The 19967-nt window shown below is 43.1% G+C and overlaps 1 protein-coding gene across 1 annotated transcript in view; it reads left to right on the top strand.

The window, feature by feature from the left end:
- RNF43 (ring finger protein 43) overlaps positions 1–19767 on the top strand; it is a 92845-nt gene extending 73078 nt beyond the window's left edge. The window contains 10 exon segments of the mRNA XM_020991885.2: positions 8144–8266; positions 12590–12664; positions 12841–12972; positions 13624–13725; positions 14129–14290; positions 14614–14716; positions 14992–15824; positions 15826–16149; positions 16151–16337; positions 18368–19767. Coding sequence (XP_020847544.1) covers positions 8144–8266; positions 12590–12664; positions 12841–12972; positions 13624–13725; positions 14129–14290; positions 14614–14716; positions 14992–15824; positions 15826–16149; positions 16151–16337; positions 18368–18411 — 2085 coding nt within the window. The 3' untranslated portion in view covers positions 18412–19767.
- Positions 19768–19967: the final 200 nt, after the last annotated feature.

Below are 19967 nucleotides of genomic sequence, written 5' to 3'. Positions count from 1 at the left end.
TACCCATTTAAGAAGGCAAGCACTTTGATATCAGTTATACATGTGAAGTCATAAACAACATATTTCCATGTTAGCCATATTGAAAAAAGGCAAGATAAAGTAAGTGAAAAATTGTGCTTTCATCAGTGTTCATCAGTTCTCTTTCTGTGGTTAGCATTTTTTATTGTGAGTCCTTTGGAATCGTCTTGAATCATTGTATTGATTAGAGCAGCTAAGTCTTTTACAGTTAATCATCATTACAATATTGCTGTTACTATGTAAAATGTTTTCAAGGTTCTGCTCATTATACTTTGAATCAGTTCATATAAATCTTCTCAGATTTTTCTGAAACTATCCAATTTATCATTTATTATATATCATCATTCTCAATAGTATTCAGTTACAATCATATACCACAACTTGTTTAGCCATTCTCCAATTGATGAACATTACCTCAATTTCCAATTCTTTGCACCACAAAAAAAAGCTATCATAAATATTTTTGAACATATAGGTCTTTTTTTCCCCTTTTATGTCTTTGGGAAACATTTCTATTTTTTAACCAGTACCAAATAGTTTTAATATTTTAATTTTAAAGAATAACTACTGGGGACAGCTAGGTGGCGCGGTGGATACAGCACTGGCCCTGGATTCAGGAGGACCTGAGTTCAAATCCGGCCTCAGACACATAACACTTACTAGCTGTGTGACCCTGGGCAAGTCACTTAACCCCACTGCCTAGCCAAAAAAAAAAAAAAAACCAAACAACCACAAATAATATGAGACTCTTACCTCTAAAAATTTCAAAATCTCCATTCTTTTTATGAGACACTGTGATAGAAGGACAAATCCATAAAACTTAAATGTTTCAGGGATATTTGCAAATACAATACATCTAGTTAAGTGTAGAAGCCCAATTAACTGTCTCCTTATAGTAAGAGTGGTTGGACTTTGTACCTCAGGAGGACCCAGCCCAAAGCCTTTGAGAAGAAGCATAGGGTTTGTGTTAATGCTGCTTGTGCTACCTGTCTGTTCCTGGGTGTGACTTCAGGGCTACAACCTTTAAGATTAGCTCTTTGGAACAATGTCAACCAGATGAGGGGCCTTAAGATGAGCTTCTTTTTCAGATGGAGCTCAGTGAGAGAAATAGATTCATTGCTCAAGACTTGGATCACCATATAGTACCTTAGCTGGTAGAAGGTTTCTTCTATAAATTGCTAGGGTCTCTTCCCAAATCTTCATGGTCCCAAGAACTTGGCAGCTTAGTTCAAAGCCATCCTTCCAAAGAGACCTAACACAAATGTGGTAGAATTGGATGCACTTCTTCCGAGTACTGTTTTTTTGAACAGCTCTCAAGTACCAGTTAACTTATAGGACACAGTCTTGGCTAACCTGAGAAAATACCTATATCTGTTTGGGAACATATTTGGGTACTTATTCTGCCCCGGGTAGATTCTTTTTACTTTCTCTGCTTTCAAAGTTATCTTACCTGGTTTCTCAGCTGATTTCAAAACAAACCCAGGTTGATAGCTCTTCCTACCTCTCCCTATTTACTTCCTCCTTACTTGAGGGAGTTTAGCTTTCTCTTGGAATCTGTGCCATCCTTTTGGACAACTCAAAGAAAGGAGCCTGGTGAAGTGTAGGGCAGCAAAAAAAAAATAAGAGGAATGGTTTTGTGGCAAAGCTTGGTGGCATTACCTATGAAGAAGGATAACGAACTGAGAAAACTTAAATAACAAGCAAAGCCTCAGAGAGGAGAAGACTTGGTGGTAGGAGCTAGCGTTACAGGTTGTAGTCTTAACTGTACTACAGACTAGAGCCCATCAGCACTGCCAGGACCAGAGCTTCTGTGCCCCCAGATTTCAAGGATACACCTTGATCTTTCTAATTCCAGACTACTTACCAGGAAAGTATCTCTGAGCACAGTTTTTGGGTCAGGCTGCCTTTGTTGTGGCAAGAAGAACAGATGAGAGAGATAAATTTAGGGTGGGGTGGGTAGCTGAGGCCAGTAGAAAGAAAAGGTCATGAGGCATGAGTGAGCCTTACAGGAAGGTGAATTCAAGGCTGCTTAGGACCAAAATAGACTTTTAAAGAATACTGGGTATAAACCAGAATAGGGCAAATTAATGAATACCTTGTACATGTCTTCCTTCTCCCACTCCCTCCCCTCAGCTTTATCTATACAGCAGTGGAATGATATGGTAGGAAAAAATAATGAATCTGGAATCTAGAAATCATGGTTTTAGTCCAGAGATTCTTAACTTTTTTGGGTCATGGACTTCTCTGGCAGCAGTCTGGTGAAATCTATGGGCCCTTTCTCAGAATAATGTTTTAAAATGCATAAAATAAAATAGATAGAATTACAAAGGAAACCAGTTACATTGAATTACAGTTATCAAATTTTTTTCTTTGAAGTTCACAGATCCCTTCTTAAAATCCCCCGTTCCAGTCTGACTGTACCATTTAGCTAGCTGTTTTGACTATGGATATTTTCACCTCTTAGGACTTCAGTTTCCTACTCTGTAAAAACAGGGTGTTGGCCTAGATGATTTCTAGGGCCCCTCCTAGCTCTGTAGATTTTTATGATTCTGTAATAACTGGTTTTAGGATTACTGAGCCCAGTTCTGTTAGCTCTGTCCTATTGTCTTCCCGAAGGTGATGTGGTAAGGGAGCTTTAAGTCATTTATTCAACAATACTTGTTGAGTGCCTACTGTATGCAAGGCCTTGAAATATGCCCATTGTATCCCACCTCCTATTTTGTCAGCCTCCTTCTTGTTGGGCTCTGGCATATAATTTTATTGCCACTGCCATCCATCTTGTCTACATATTATCTGACTGCTTAGCAAGTATCTGGATTTACCAAATTATACAGAAATCCTGATAGAACCAAATTTTCTTCTGTCTTATCTGCCAGGTGGCTGGAGGTTATATTCCCTCTTCTACATTTTATAAATTGGAAAAATGAAGATAGCAAGGGTCAGATGTAGTGCTAGGATTAGCTCCCAGAATTTATTGATACATATTTTAATGTAACAAGTGTAGGATACAACAGCTTACTGACTGAGACATAGACTTTTCAATGACTTCTAGGTGGTGTACTAGGTAGAAAGTAAGTGTTAGCCTCTTTTAAGCAAAAGGCAAAGTAATATACCTGGGCCTTGATCAATTTTCCTGTTTGTTGCTCAGAGCTGTTTTTTGTTGGGAAAGAGTTTGTTTCTCCCCTGTCTTATTGTAGGACTTCTACTTTATGGTTTTTGGTGGCAAGAGTGTCTTTGATGAAAAACCAGTGTTTGTGAGTATAGCAGGATAATTGTAATAGGCAGTAAAGTTACCTACCCAAAGTCCATGCGAATATGTGTCAAAATCAGAGAACTTTGAGATTATTGCAAGGAATGAGGGAGAGAAGGACAGGACATTGGAGTATCCCTTCTAAGAGCATACCTGGAGAGGGGACTGTAAGACCAAAATAAGATTAGCATTAGGGTTGGGGCTTAGCTGAGCCCAGGAGTACCCTTTGTGAGGAGGTAACAAGATCACATGATGAGAAGAAATTGGCAGGCTAACTGGAAGAACTTGTTTAGTGAGGTTTAAGAGGGGTGAGCCCAGTTGGGAAGTGACCATGGCTAATGAGATGTCCTGGATAGGGTCTTGTGGATTATATTGTATACTTATTATGATAATGTTGGATATGGAAGGAAGAAAACTGAGTGGTTGATTCAAGTAACAGAAAAGGTCTTATGGAGACAGGTACATGGGCCACTGAGGAGAAAAGGACAGAAAATGAGTCAAAGGAGCAAGCAAACAAATCAATAGAACAGCCCTGAGACTGAGCAGAACAAAGAAAAAGCATAAGACAAAGGAAAAATATAGTATTTGAGTAGTTATACAGGCTGTGGGAGCTGTATGTGAGCCAGGTCCATTTCATTGCCACCTAGTTGAGCTCCTCTTAACTTACCTGTTTTGATAAGCCCTGGAAATTGGTGGCTTCTTAGCCTTTCTGGCCTTTAAAATGACCTATCAGATGAATCTTTAGCCCATAGAATTCCAAAAACTCCTTCTAGTCTTTGAAAATGGAAAGGTATTTTTGGCCCCCATCCTGCCCTGATCATTAGAGCCCATTCTGCCAACTTCACTTCCCTCTGTCATTTTTCTTGGCTCTGCTCTGGTGTCATTGGGAGGACAGATTGCCCAGTGTGGAAATCGTGTTTGCATCTTCGTTATTTAGAGACCTTGGGGCACAAGGAAGCAAAAACACTTGGTTTTTTCTTCCTGGGAGTCCTTTTCATTGCCTCATGTATGTTCCCTGTAGCTAAGGGCCAAGATAGCTGCTTTGTTCTTGCCATAGAGGGCCTTCTACCACCAATGCTGTGACTCTTGTTTGAGTAGTTTTTAATAGTCAAATCTAAATTGTCAGTAGGTAGATTTCCTTCTCTTGTGAATTATTTGTGTCAAATTTTAAATTCATGGCAAAACACATATATAGATTATTGGAAGTTGATTGTCTTCCAGATTGGGAATCATCTGGGACACACTTCCCTCTATCACCAGAGACAATGATAATACCTCACATACCAGTCCCCTCCCTTCCCCTGCATAATGAAAACGTCTTTAGAAGAATGACTTTTCTTTTTGCCTATACAAAACATAATTGGAAAAGCAGTTTGTTGGGGCAGAAAAATATATGCATTTAAAACTACATAGAAATGATGTTCAGATTAGTCTTTTTTTATATTATTCCACTTCACTGCTTCCCTTCATCAGCATGGGAATAATTTTTGCATCTTATATTATTTGGAGACCTTGAGGCACAAGGAACAAATACACTTGGTTTTGTTTTCTTCACTGGAGTCCTTTTCCTTGCTTCATATCTTAGAATTAGATTAGAATTGAGATTGAAGGAATAGAAAGAAAAGGCTAGGCTCTATTAATTCAAGGATTCTGAAGGTGTCTTTTTGATAATTGGTTGGTTTAAGACCACAAAGATGAGGTGATCCAAAGGCCTTCTACATTGGTTTGTATTACTCTTTCCTCTCCTTGCCCTGCTAAAGGACTGTACAATAGGGGCAGAATTAGCTATGGAGCCCCAGTTTCCCTTGTTAAGGCCTGGCTCCAGAACAGTACTTAAGTAGAGAATCATAGAATTTCAGAGTTGGAAGGGACCTTAGAAGTTATCTTGTACAAATACTTTCTGAAGCATTAAGTCCCTCTACAGAAGTTATCTAGCTTCCACTTGAACATTCACAGTAAGAGAGGCAAACTACCTCCTGGGTACACCTTTTTGCTTTTGAACAGCTCTATGTGTTTTTTCTTTATGTTCAGCCAAAATCTACCTGCCTATAACTTAGGTCTAAGCTTTAGGTGGGCACTTTATTTACATATAAATTTGCAAATATTTTTCATAAAACTTATCCCCCACGTTTCCAAATGTCCTGTGGGGAAGGGCAAAATGCCTCCTTGGTGTCATTCTGAGAAAGTTGGATTAAAGAACTGTACTTAGAAAATAAGTGAATAAGAGTTGTGATTCTTTAAAGATTTAAATCTTTAAAGACAAAGATCAAGTAATAAGATTCAGGTGCTTTGGCTGTATTTAAGTGGTAAAGCAGGAAGTGGTGGACCTGCACGGCTTCCTTTTTGGAGCCCAAGGTATATTTCAGTAGGTCACCAACAGTGTTAAGATGCACACCAAGCTTTGCTGCCTGCTAGCTCTGAGCTTCTTCCATTAGGCCAGTATTCAAAAGAACCTTTTTCCCACCCCAGCATTCTCATTGACTTCAGCCTACGAGGAGATGAAGCAACCACTGATTCTTCCCTCTTTATTCCTGGCAGGCCTTGAAAATAGGCAGATCTAATGGAGGAACCCCTGACATATTTCCTTGTGCTAAACCCTGTGATATACTTTTCCTCTAATGCTATAGGTTTCCTCACCTGCTAAGAATAGAGAATTAAGGCCCTGTTTTATTCTCCAAAACATATCAGGTTCCAACTAGGGACTGATTCATCTAGAAAACTCTGATAGATAAATGTATGAATTGTTCAGAGATGGAAGTAAAGGTCCTTATGCCCAGTGAATCAGCCTAATCATATCATAAGGTCCCAGTGTCCTTTCTCATCTTTTCTGTCTTGCTTTTGCTCCTTATGCTCTAGCTTTTTGCTGGGGGACATGCCCTTCACACTCCATCCTCATTCCTAGGCATTGGAGTCTAAATCTGAAGCTTAAATGCCCAGTGGCCATTTTCTGCTGGAACAAGCTGTGGCGGGTGTGTTTTACCAAGTTTAGTACCATCTTCCTTGTTTCCCTCAGGGAATCAACTCAGTAACAGAATCTTGAGGGGAGTTCTGCCCTAGCGTCTCTTCACACCCCAAACTCAGCTGACGCTCCCAGGCCACAGGGAGTGAGGAGCCCTGACTGATCTATTTTACCACTGAGTCATGTTCCTCCAGAGGAGTTGGTTTTCCATGGGGAATCTCGCTGTTGGTACAGTATCATGCCATTACTACCATCAACCTCCCTTCTGTCTCCCTGAGTCAGCTTGTTTTCTGGTAGGAGCAAAGATGCTAGCTTTTCTCTAGCCCCTGGATGCTGAGAGCAAGAATAAAAGTCCCTTTTATCCTGTTTTACACTGTGAGGATGCAGTGAAAGAGAAATGGGAAAACTCTTTGAAAAAATAAAAAGGGATTATCAAATGCTGGGCTTTGTTATCATCCTCACAAATCTGAGAGGTATCCAGAGCCTAGGAATCTTTTTGCTTCCTACAGAAGACATTTCTAGAGAGTAGGAGAAAAAGTATGGATAGCTACCTACCTAGTACAATGCCTCCATTTCTTACTAAGAGCCAACTCCATTTTGTGGATATTTAGGACATAAGACATTTCTAGGTCATACTATGTGTTCAGGTTGCCTTGGTGATAGGATGAGGGTGGGGGAGATATTTAAGGATCTTTTTTCCTCCACCAGCAAAACTTATCTTCTCTACTGACTCCCTGTCTTAGTCACTGCCTAGTGCCATTAGCACACTTCATGATGCAGGGCCTAGAACCAGTTTCCTATAGCCTAGGAACAGCTCTGAGGTCCCAAGGCAAATGGATTTAGTGAGTTTCTTTATGACTTGTCCCTCTTAGGAAGCAAGGAAGGAGACAGGCATTTATTAAGTGCCTGTTGTGTGCCAGTCACTGTGCTAAGCATTTTACAAATATTATTTCATTTGATCCTTATAACAACTCTGGGAGATAGGTGCTGTTTTACAGTTTTTTACAATTGAGGAAATAGGTTAAGGGACTTGCCCAGAGTAACACAGCTAGTACGTGTCTGAAGGTAGATTTGAACTTAGGTCCATGACTCCAAACTCAGCAAGCGCTCTATTCACTGTACCTTCTAGATATCTCTTACGGATAAAAGATACCTAATTAAAGAACAAGTAACCCATGCATTGGGTATACCAGTAGTTCCATTGGATGGGCAGTTGTCTAGAATCCTTTCAGGCAGGTACGTTGGAACCAGGTCAGTTCATTAGCCTTAGTTACTACCCATAAATATGTGAAGCATGTCAAGGAAGCCAAGAAGGAGCACAAAAATATTTGTCAGATGAGAACCTATAGGAGAGGTAACTGTTTTAGTGGGTTTCCTGAGACCAGTGGAAAGAGAATCAGATTCCAACACGATTGGGATATTGTTTGCTCTATTTCAAAAACCAGAGATACAAGGGTTAAAGGACAAATAGAAAGGTCAGCTAGGTGGTTCAGTAGAGGAGCACCGGCCCTGGATTCAGGAGGACCTGAGTTCAAATCCGGCCTCAGACACATAACACTTACTAGCTGTGTGACTATGGGCAAATCACTTAACCCCATTGCCTAGCCAAAAAAAAAAAAAAAAGGACAAATAGAGTTCTTGATCCAGCCAGCATTGCTTTGCCACTGGCTCTTATTGTTTTTGGTACCTTTCTCCTTTTTTGTCTGTTTCCTTCCAAATTCCCAGATCCCACCACCATCAGAATGACAGGTCTTTTTTATAAAAGTGTTCATACTACTATGAAGGATATAAGCAAAGTTCCTTCAAGGCTTCAGACTCCCTAATGGGTAGGGCCAAGATCAGATGATTTGAAATTAATGTTTTTTCCTGATGACTGCCAAAGCTGCCCTAAATTGCTTGTCTTCCTATTCCTGCAGTCCCATCCTCTTTACCTATGCAACGCCAGTGATGATGACAACCTGGAACCTGGTTTCATAAGCATTGTCAAGCTGGAGAGCCCCAGGAGAGCCCCCCGTCCCTGTCTGTCATTGGCCAGCAAGGTAAAGTAATAACCCAGAGGGCAAGAGCCATAGCATAAGCAATGTGCTTTGCAGTCTCCTGGTTTTGAGAGGATCACATGCTATATGGTTCTACCCTGGCCTCCAGAAATAATTATCTTCCACCAATTCAGTCAGTCTTTCCCCCCATCCTTTCCTGCCCAAGAATCTATGCTATACTTATCCCATAGTTGGAATTATGAGGTGGCCATTCATTGACCTGTTTTCCTTTGCCCTTGAAAGAGTCTTCTGAGAAAGATCTCCATATGGTTTCCCTCTGTAGATCTGCCAAAGATGAGGCATGATTTCACATTGGAGGTCCCCTTGCTTAGAACCATCATCATCATCATCATCATCATCATCATCATCATCATCATCGTTGTCGTGGTCATCGTCATCATCACAACAATAATTCATATTTACATAACACATAAGATTTATAGATTTCTTACTAGAAGCACCATCACCTCTTAGCATCTTGTTTTCCTTGTTTAAAAATCTCAGACTATAAAACATTTTTTAGCAACTGCTACGTGCAAGGCACTACAGGAGATACAAAAGGTTATAAAACATAGTCCCTGTCCTACAGAAGTTTATAATCTAGTAAGTGAAATAATAAAAGTATACCAGTAACTAAGACAGATAATATATAACAAGAACCATGGGATTAGTATAAAGTGCTGTAGTAATTCAGAGGAAAAGACTGATTCCTGATAGGGTTTTGTAAACCTTTAGGAATCAAAGTCAACTCCATGCCCTGCCCAAGCCTAGCCCAGCCCAGCCCAGCATACTGATAAGCGGCCAGTAGGGTCTAAGGACTCAGTTTTTTACCTTATATGCCCTTGTCCAATGGTCTATGAAGTTAGTCAAGGCTCAAAATGCATCATAGAGAGATAACTGAGACCAAGACACATGATACCTTATACTAAAAGTGACCTACATAGCAGGGCAGATTGAGCAGAATCATGGGGTAAAAGGGAAATAATATCATCTTGGTAGAGTGCTAGGAACTACTGGGTCTGCTTACTTTTCCTATATGGAGAAGTAGGGTGAATGTAGTATGCTTCCTTAGGAATGCAGGAGTTTTCCACTTTTACATTTGCAAAAGTAAAGAAGCAAAGGAACTGGTTGGCCCAGCAGCCTTGAAGCAGGTTCAGTGTTGCTCCTTGGTCTGTTCGTTTTAATATTGAAGGGGGTTGCTAAGCAATTTTCTTTGCCACCCTTAGTGGGCTAGCTACTTCTCCAAAGCTAGTGTCTGAAAACAGAATCATTCTCCATCCTGAGGACTTGTCTATGAATCTACATTTTAATTTTTTTAACTCCCATTCCCATAATGCCTTCTTGGAGGATTCATCCTTTCCCTTCTCTTTTCATACTCCTTCCTCTCTGAGGAGGTTTTTAATGACTTCATTCTAGAACCATTTCCCTTCAGAAGAAACTAAGGAGATTGCTTGGGCTTCTTGGAGGATGTAGAAAACTGATGGCTTTGTGCATCCACAAATACCAGTCACTTACTGCCATCTGTCACCAAATCTGTCATTTTTCCTCAAACCTGGGCCAGGAGAATCCACTACCTGAAAGTCCTGTTTGTTTTTGCCTATTGGCAAACATCCTAGGCTCTTTGATCATTTTTTACTACTTTGTAATTATGGGCTGTAATGGGCTGGGACGTTTGAACGTTGCAATAATTACTTTCCACTGTTCCTTACCCCAACCCTTCAAAGAGAAGGGTGGGGATGGCAAGGAAATCTTTAGAAGACTTTGCCTTCCCACTTGTGCTGTGCTCTCCTGGTACCTCCATCTACTATCTAGTCCATACAGCCCGGGTAGAAACTTACATTGCTTCTCCTAGATCAGACCACGTTCGTTATTTTTGTTTCCTATATGGTGAAACTAGGGTGGGAGTGAAGATGATAGGAAATACAGGACTCAGGAATCTTGTTTCCTAGACCTGTAAGATGATTCCTCAAAGCTGTTTGTTCCTGGGTAGTCAAAAGGAAGACAGAAACCTGGGCAGGTTTGGAGTTTGCCCCTCCCCCACCCCTTGAATGTACCCCGGAGTCATAGTGTTCCTAGTGGAATGTCGCATTTTTCCCTTGCTGGTCCTTGGCCCAGCTGTACTGCTCCAGATACCCCATTCTTCCATCCTTTAGGTCTGACTAGACCCTTGGACTGATCTAAGCTCAATTCTGGAGTCACACATAACTGAAAAGGGAGGTAGCCAGGAATGCCTATGGAAATTCCTTCCTGAGAAGGCTTTAAAAACTGGAGATTTTCCCTTTTGCCAGGATAGCTCAGTGCCTGGAGGCAGGGGGCTGAACTAAATGACCTCTTTGCTCTCTTATTCTAGCATTCTGTGACTTTCCAGGTAGCCATAGGCTACCCAGCTCTGTCTTGGTAAGAATGAGTGGGTGAGACTGAGAAGATGTTGTCTCTCTTATACTCTTTCTTGTCAAAGAGGGTATTGCCTTGGTATCTCCTTCCCCTTCCCCCCAAGCTCCCTTGCCCAGAGGCTGCTGGCACTAAGGGGCCCCCCTCAGGGGAGAGGGAAGCCTGGTGGAGCCTGCCTGGCAAGAGACCTGCCCTGACAGGCTCTTCCTGGGACACAGAGATCAAAGAGCTGGAAGGAAAAAAAAAGTGTAAGTAAATTCCAGCCCCACACTCTGCTCCTCTTCCTGCCATCACCTCATACATTTAGGTTAACTCCTTCCCTGCTGCTAAGGAGCCTCAGACCATAGCAGGCATAGCAGTTGCTGCAGTGGGGCAACTGATCTGGGGAATCCATGGAACTAAGATGTTATCATTGAGATAAAATCGTTTGCCCTAGAATATAAACTGGCTAGTGACTTGAACAAGCCATTTACTAAAGTGGGAGGAGTTGGGAGCTATTACATTCACCCTAGCAATCCTCTATACGCTCATTCCCTCCCCTGCCCCCACCAAAAAAATAATCTCCTATATACGACGTGGTATAGTTTTATTATCCTTTCTCTTCCCCGTGTGTCTTTTTTATGTCTATGTATCTGCTTATAGAAAATGAGTTTCCTTTCACCGTTATCTCCTGTTTGTTTTTGTATAGAAATGTCCTCTCACTTGTCTTCCTCCTTCTCCTAATGGCAAGAGTTAGGGGGCAGAGCTAAGAATGTAGACTCCTTTAAGTTATCTTGAACTGAAGCCAAGGAAAGAGCTAGCAAGCCTGGCAGGGTTCCAAAGCCAACCAGTGTGTGTGTGTGTGTGTGTGTGTGTGTGTGTGTGTGTGTGTGTAAGTGTGTAAGGGAGTCAGGTGAATATATGGAAGAGGAGAGACTTTTAAGGTGGACTGTTGTAGGGCCATGGGAAAGGGAAAGAAAGAGTCCATTAGCAATGTTGTCCTAGGTTCTCAAAGCACTACTTAAAGAATTAGGCCCTGGGCTCTGCTTTTAAGGAAAGGTTGGCCTTTCAAGAGCCCAGATCTCTGTCTCCCCTTTTCCTACCCTCACCTCTGGGAAGGAAAAAGGAATGGATGGATATGGTACTCCTGCCTCCAGGGACTTGTACTGAGGGTAAAAACCTTTCTCTTCTCTTTTGAGGAGCAGAGTAAGCATACATATAAGGAGGGAGCAGTGTTGCTATGGAGCCTGGGACACGGGGACTTCTTGTATGTGTATATGTAAGAATCTTTTATGCATGTGTAGATGTGATACAGGAATGTGTGAAAGAGTAAGGCTAGGATACAATCAATCAGTAAACCATGCGCCAGGCTATGTGCTAAGTGCCGAGGATACAAAAAGAGGCAAAAGACAGTCTTTGCTCTCAAGGAGCTCATAATCTAATTGGGGGAGATAACATGCAAATAATTTTTTTACAAAGCAAGCTATTTACAGGATAAATAGGAAATAATTAATAGAGGGAAGACTTCCTGTAGAAGGTGAGATTTTAGTTGGGACTTAAAGGAAGCCAGGGAGATTAATGGGCAGCTGGGTAGAATAGCAGATAGAATTCTGGGCCTGTAGTCAGGAAGTCATTTCTGGCCTTAGACACTAACTAGCTGTGCAAACCTGGGCAAGTCACTTAACCCTGTTTGCTTCAGTTTCCTCATCTGTAAAATGAGCTAGAGAAAAAAATGGCAAACTACTCCAGTATCTTTGCCAAGAAAACCCCAAATAGGGTCACAGAGAGTCAGAGATGACTAAAAATGACTGAACAACAATAACAACAACAGGGAAGTTAATAGAAAGGAAGAGAGGGCATTCCAGGCATGGGGGACAGCCAAAGAAAATGCCTGGAGCCCAGATATAGATAGATTTCTCCTTTTGGGACTCCTGACTTTGCTTGTGTCTCTTTCAGGCCCGGATGGCAGGTGAGAGAGGAGCAAGTGCTGTCCTCTTTGATATCACTGAGGATCGTGCAGCTGCCGAGCAGGTACCATGAAGCCTTTAGGGAAGTGGAGGGAGGACAAATAGATCCGTGATCTCTCTGGGGAAGGGGAACTAGGAACCAGGTATCAGTGAGGCCCTAGGGCAACAGAGCCCCTAAACTTGAAGGAGGAGTGAAGAGGGGGTTCTAAATGATAATTTACAGTGCTTTATCTCATTCAGCTACAGCAGCCCCTGGGACTGAGGTGGCCAGTGGTGTTGATTTGGGACAAGGATGCTGAGAAGTTGATGGAGTTTGTGTACAAGAACCAAAAGGCCCATGTGCGAATTGAGCTGAAGGAGCCCCCAGCTTGGGTGAGAGTTCCCTCTTTAAATGTTATCCCTGGTTTTACTTTTTGTGTTTATCACTGAAAGAAAGATAGCAAGATATCCCTGGAGTCAGGAGCCCTGGGTTTTCGGCTTTTCTCTGTTGTTGATGTGTGACCTTGGCTAAGTTAGTTCACTTCTCTGAGCTTTCATTTTCTATACTATAAAATGAGATGACTATGTTTGTAAAGTCTCTTCCAGCTCCAGGATTTTATAATTGGAAGCAGTTGAAGCACGCAGAGTTCAAGTGACTTGCTCAAGGTCATACAGTTAATATCAGAGCTAGGACCAGAATCTAGGTTTCTTGATCTTTTTTTTTTTTGCCATATCACAGTGCAACTCAACCAGGACTCCATTCTATTTGTACTTCACTGTGACTTTCCCAAAGGATCCTTTTTCTTATTCTCCAAAACTGAATAGTTTCTCCATCATTCCCATTAGGTGAATATGGAAATAATCCCCTTGCAAGTATCCCTGGGAAGGGAGACCCAACACCCTCTTCCTAATCCAAGGCCAATCAGTTGGAAGAACTAGTAGTGAAAATGGGTGGCAATCACCTTCTGGGTCCCCAAATTTCATCTGTGTCTGACCTGGGTCATACTTGTGTTATTGCCCTTCTCCCTTCTGCCTCCTATATAGCCAGATTATGACGTATGGATCCTCCTCACTGTGGTGGGCATCATCTTTGTGGTCATCCTTGCTTCTGTGCTACGGATCCGATGCCGCCCCCGCCACAGGCCGGTGAGATTGGTGGGCTCACCATTTTGGTGGTAGTGGGGAGCAACAAAGGCAGAATGGATAGTATGTTCAATTCACTTTCAACTGTTTCTGCTGTTCATCATCTAAGCCCATCCACTATTCAAACTTCTCTCATTGATCCCCTTTGGAGAAGTGAGGATTTTCTATATGAGCAGTATTAACCTGTGTGGTAGAGAGGAACAGAGGAAGAGATGATTTTAAAAGGAGTAACTGCCAAGTACAGTGTGATTGTGAATTATTCATGGTTCAGGCTTCACTTTGGAGGCTCTTGGGGGGAAAAAAGCATTAGGTCCTGGGGGCTGAGGGTACCAGATAATGACTAGGATCCTGGGGCTGAGGGGGCAGCTAATATTTATCATTCTTAAGCCCACACTTCTGTCCCCAGGAACCCTTGCAACAACGAACAGCTTGGGCCATCAGCCAGTTGGCCACTCGAAGGTACAAGACTAACTGCAGACAAGTCCAATCCCAGTGGTCCGACTCTGGGAGCAGCTGCAGCTCTGCACCCATCTGTGCAATCTGCCTAGAAGAGTTTACAGATGGGCAGGTGAGGAAGAGCCTCCTAGTTCCGCAGCTTAACCTCAGAGAAGGACTGGAGCTTCAGGGAACTCTGTGTAGGGAAAGTCCTTCATATGATGCATTGGTGGGGTTACTTTGGCTTCTTCTGTTCTTGTCTCCCCTCTCCAAATGGTGGAAGTTGGGGAGAAAGCCCCAGGGTTCTGAGGTTCTGTCCATTTTCTTATTTTTCTTGGAGGTAGGAGAAAGACAGGAAGAAGTTGGGGTGGAAAGGTGAGATGCTGGGTTCTTTATATTTTTGTGGCTTCATATCCTCTTGGGTCTTGACCCTTTGGGATTTTTTATTCTGTCCAGGAACTACGGATTATTTCCTGCCGCCATGAATTCCACCGTACCTGTGTGGACCCTTGGCTGTATCAGCACCAGACCTGCCCACTCTGCATGTTCAACATCATAGGTAGGACTTCCTTAGAGAAAAGGCTCTTTTGGGGGGAAGGTTAACAGCACTTAAAACCAAGGAGGTAAGTGTTCCAGTAGTAGATGAGAGGTGATGGCATAGATGTACTTGATAGGTTTCTCAGGGAAGACACCATCTAAGTTGGAGGAGAAGAAAAGAGAGACAGAATTTCAGAGGATGTGTGTGTGTGAAGGTGAGGGATGGGAGTTGAAGTCCTTGTTCCCTAAGCCATCAAATGAGGAGTGCCAAACCTTGCAATATTTCTCTTTTTCTAGAGGGAGATCCATTTTCCCAATCCTTGGAACCCCCACGTCCATACCAAGAACCTGGCAGAAGACTCCATCTCATTCGCCAGCATCCTGGTCATGCTCACTATCATCTCCCTGCAGCATACCTGCACAGCACTTCACAGACTCCAGTAGTCCAACCCCCTCGACCTGGCCTCCTCTTATCCTCCCTGGAGCATGGTTCTTGGCATCATCGCCCACTCAGAACTTTGCATCTTGGACATGCGTGCACTCAGCCTCGCCCAGCAGCTCCTCAGCATTCCCATGCTGCTAACTGGAGGCCAGGACGCCTCAGAGCCTGTTCCATGCAGCACCCATCAGCTTGCTTGGCCTCTCCACGACGGTCAAGACCACATGATAGCAGTGGATCAGGCGAAAGCTATCATACAGAGAGAAGTGGCTACCTGGCAGATGGACCAGCCAGTGACTCCAGTTCTGGGCCCTGCCATGGTTCTTCCAGTGACTCAGTGGTCAATTGCACAGACATTAGCCTTCAGGGCATCCATGGCAGCAGCTCTACCTTCCGAAGTTCCCTTAGTGACTTTGACCCCTTGGTATACTGTAGCCCTGAAGGTGAGACCCGGGAGGAGGTTCAGCCCAGGATAGGTTATCGGCCCCGCTCCCTGGACTCAGTAGTGCCAAAAGCAGACGTCCGGTTGTCCAGCCATATCCACTACCATCAACACCGGCACCATCATTACAAAAAGCGCTTCCAGTGGCATGGCAGGAAAGCTAGTGCAGAAACTGGACTACCCCAGCTCAGGCTCACATCTTCCCGGACAGAACCCCAATCAGAGCCGCCATCTCTTGTCCAAAAAGCCCCCCAAATCTATCCCCCCATCCCAATCTAGGCAGCTCTGTTATCCAAGGCCTCGGGCTCTCACAGAGTCACACTGTGGCTCTGTAGAAAACTCTGGTCCCAGCCCTGCTCACCTTCCTAGCCCTTTAGGATTACAGAGACCTGCTGTCTTGACACGACATCAACAGAGGAAACGGAGGGGGCTCCCAGAGCCTATCTTAGCCACTCGACCCCCGGATGTTCCTGTGATCCCTAGCTTCCACACCCTTTCCCATCATGATTCTAGCTTAACATACCCTTGGCCTCAAGAAGCCCACCCATTAATCCATGGATCTCTGGGCCTGGATTACAAGGCTGCTACCAGACACTACAGGAAGCTGTTATTCAAGCTCACAACCTGTATGGTTGTGCCTCACACACTGTCACCCACTGAGTCCTTGTCCACCTGAGGAGAGACCCACAGAACGGAGTCCTGGTGTCCCAGAGGACAGGACATGTCCTTATCCACATTGCCAGGCACTGACAGCCCAGCCTGGTGAGTTTCCTGGTGAGTGGTAGGAAAGAGAAGAGTAGGAAGAATAGGATATGGAACTGAAGAGGAAATCAATCAGTCAACAAACATTAAGTGCCTACTCTGTGCCAAGCACAGTGCTCGATATTGGAATTGCAAAAGGAAACAAAAAAAAATGATCCCTGCTGTCAAGAAGCATACGTTGTTTTAGGGGACATAACATATATACATACATACATACATATCTTCGGGAAGATAACATACATACACATAGATATAAAGGGAGATAACACGTACATATATATTTTAGGAGATAATATGTACATTGTGGTTGTGGTTTGTCCTTTGTTCTCGAAGAGGACATCAGGGAGATGATGACATGACTTGCAACTGAATTTTATTTGAGTGAGAGAGGGCTGTGCAAAGTCACTAACCTCACCTTCTCCTCCAGAGCCATCTGGGTCCAGTGGCCAGATATCGATGTCTATATGTATATTTTAGAGGAAGGGCCACTAGGTGGCGGTAGTGGATAGAATGCTGGGCCTGCAATCAGGAAGACTCATCTCCGATGCAAATCAGACACTTAGCTGTGTAACCTTAGGCAAGTCACTTAACCCTGTTTGCCTCAGTTTCCTCATCTATAAAATGAGCTGGAAAAGGAAATGGCAAACCACTCCAGTATCTCTGCCAAGAAGACTTCAAATAGGGTCATGAAGAGTTGGACACAACTGAAAATGACTGAACAATAACAATAGTATTTTAGGGGAGATAACATGTAAATATACACACACACCCCACCCCCCCCACACCCCCACACCCCCACCCACCCACCCCCATACATTTTAGGGGAGATAACACAACCAGGTTGCAACTTATCTTTCTAGCCTCACACATCACTCCCTGATACAATCAAACGGGCCCCTTCTCTGTTTTTTACACAAAACATCCCATCTCCAATCTGTGTGCCTTTGTGCTAGGTCTCTCCTCCTTTCCTGGAGTGCCCTCCCTCCTCAGCTCTACCTCAAAATTCCTTTCTTCCTTCAACGTGCCACTCAAACACCACTTTCACCAGAAGGAAACCTTTCCTTATCTCCCTAATTGCCAGTGCCCTCTCTCCAAAACTACTTTGTATTAAATTATTTTGTATTTTTTTATCATATATATATATATATATATATGTATACATACACACACATATCTATATATACTTTCCTCCTGTTAGAATGTAAGCTTCTTTAAAATTGGAATCATTTTATTCTTTGTTTTTGTATCCCCAGCACAGTGCCTAGCACAAGTTAGGGAACTTAATAAATACTTGTTGAATAATTGATTGAACACAGTGTCACCCCTGCCCTATATAGTTAAGTACCCTTGTCTCCTTGGGTTTCTTTCTTTTCCCTCAAGATTAAGGAAACAATGTGGGTCTACCTACCCCCTCTGGATAGCTTTATTAGCTAGGTCCAACTTGTCCCAAAAGGACTTCATACCTCCCAGTTGTAATCAGATGGCAGTAGTTGGTTAATTTTCCAAGTTCATCTTTGCAAAAATTGTTTTCCTAAATTACTCCCTTCTTGAGCTGTCTTTCCCCCTACTTGTTACTTTTCTCAAGCCCAGATACCTGGGCTAAGGCATTAAGCTGTCGACAGCTTTAGAGGAGGCCCCCACACTCAATCTGGGCCCAGAGTCCTAAGAAGACAAATTCCAAGGGAATTTAGGAAACAAAAGAATATTATACTTCTTTTAGAGATACCATTTAATTTTTGTTATGCTTGTACTCATTTATTTTAGGCCCTGGCATGTGCTTGTTTTCTTTGCTGTCAATATGGAACATCATCTTTGCAAGGAAAGGAAAAATAATGTTCCTTTCTTTTGAGTTCCACCTGAGATTTCTGTTGGCTCTCAGTGTGGTCACCCTTTTACCCATCCCATTTTCTCTCAGTTTTTGTCTCTCTTGGTGTCTTCTTGGCCTTGCTTTCTGCCTTTCTGGGCCGTAGTAGAAGACAAAGTCAACTTTCTTTCAGAAATTTATGCCCTTCCCTTTTCTCTGAATGCAGGTCCAGAGGAGGAGATTGAAGAGCTGTGTGAACAGGCAGTGTGAGATGGGACAGGCTCCAGCTCAAGGCCTCCAACAACAATGTGCCCTGGATGACTTGGCACCTAGCCCAGCTCAGAATCCCTGCTTCCCTCCCCTTCTGGAGAAGAAAGGGCTCAGTGAACACCCTTTCTTTGGCTGTACTCAAAAGTGCCAGTGGAGGGGAAAGGGATGATGGTGTTGAGAATGCTGTCCCATATCCCTGGTTTTGTTTCCTGCCCTTGGCTCTGGAATGATGGCTTCTGCATATTGGTCCTAGCTGAGATCTGCAGTGCCTAGCAGGGCTTCCCAGCTGCTGCTTTTATGAGCCTGGCTGTCTTCCAGATTAAACCTTCTGAAGACAGCCATGTTTAGGGGTAACTTCTGAGCTATTTCTCTTTCCACAGCCCACTAGAGACCAGATGGTTTCATTCCCTATATTGATTCAGAGCTCTAGAGAACACTATAGTTGTGTGGTTCACTGGAAAGGCCTAACATATTTAAAGCCAGGGTATAACATGTTTCCTAAATCACTCAGTGTCCTCAGGGTGGGCTCATAGGGTCCTGACAAAGCTGCCCAAGCCTAGTCCCCAGTGTGGCTTTTAGAAACTCCCACTGTTGCAGAAGCAACCAACATTTCAGTGTTTATGTGATCCTGGGCAAGTCACTTAACCATATAGGGCTTGTTTTGTCATCTGTAAAATCAGGGGCAGGAAGCAGGATTTGTGTTCTATGAACTGTAAGGTTCCTTCCGGTTTTAAATCTATGACTGTACTTCTAAAGCTACCTCACAGTAGCTCTCTTCAGAACTTCTCTGTTCTTTCCCCATCCCTACAGGTGGCATAAGGAACTGGTATAGGAAAAGAGAAGCAATTCATCTGAATAGACGGGAGAAAGTAGGAAAGGGCAGGGAGGAGACTTGAAGCATTTAGGTCCTAAGACCAAAACTGGAGAGAGCATAGGAAGGAGGAAGTCGAGATAAGATCCATGAGGCTAAGGTCATGGAGGTTCAGCCCTGAAATGTGAATCATACAGATCCCCTTGTAATAGGGAAGGTGTGAAAGGAAGAGTAGGGATGGAACAAAAAGTTACAGCTATTGGCTCATTAAGAGCAGGGGCAGGGGCTAGAGGGATCTAGTTAAGATGGTGCCTACCCTGGGACAACTGAAGCCTTATACCACTCCTCTCTTTTTGGAATGGGAATTCGGGGGAAACAGGAATAACTCCATGGAAGCTCCAGGGTTTCTTAAAACTGGTGGGGATAAGCAGCATCTCAGAACCCACATGGTTATATTTATATCTGAACCAGACACAGAAAGATGCTCGAATCAGGCACTATGTTGAGAAATGTATTTATTTACTAATATATTTATCCGCATAACAGGTCTGGTTTCGTGTTTTTGTTTTTGAATGTCACCTGAATCATCAGGGTCATCAACAGAAATTATTTTTGAATATCTGGGGGGCTAGGAAAGAGTGAGGCAGTAGAGTTGAATGTAGGAGATATTATGTATCCCTTCACCTCCAGACACATGCAATTAGGAGTTGACATTTTGGATAGGTGGCTCAGTCACAATTTACCT

This window comes from Phascolarctos cinereus, unplaced genomic scaffold (genome assembly GCF_003287225.1).
Source record: "Phascolarctos cinereus isolate Bilbo 61053 unplaced genomic scaffold, phaCin_HiC Scaffold_5;HRSCAF=322, whole genome shotgun sequence".
Taxonomy (NCBI): Eukaryota; Metazoa; Chordata; class Mammalia; order Diprotodontia; family Phascolarctidae; genus Phascolarctos; species Phascolarctos cinereus.
The sequence above is the reverse complement of the archived record's forward strand: the minus strand, read 5'-3'. Positions and strand labels throughout refer to the sequence as shown.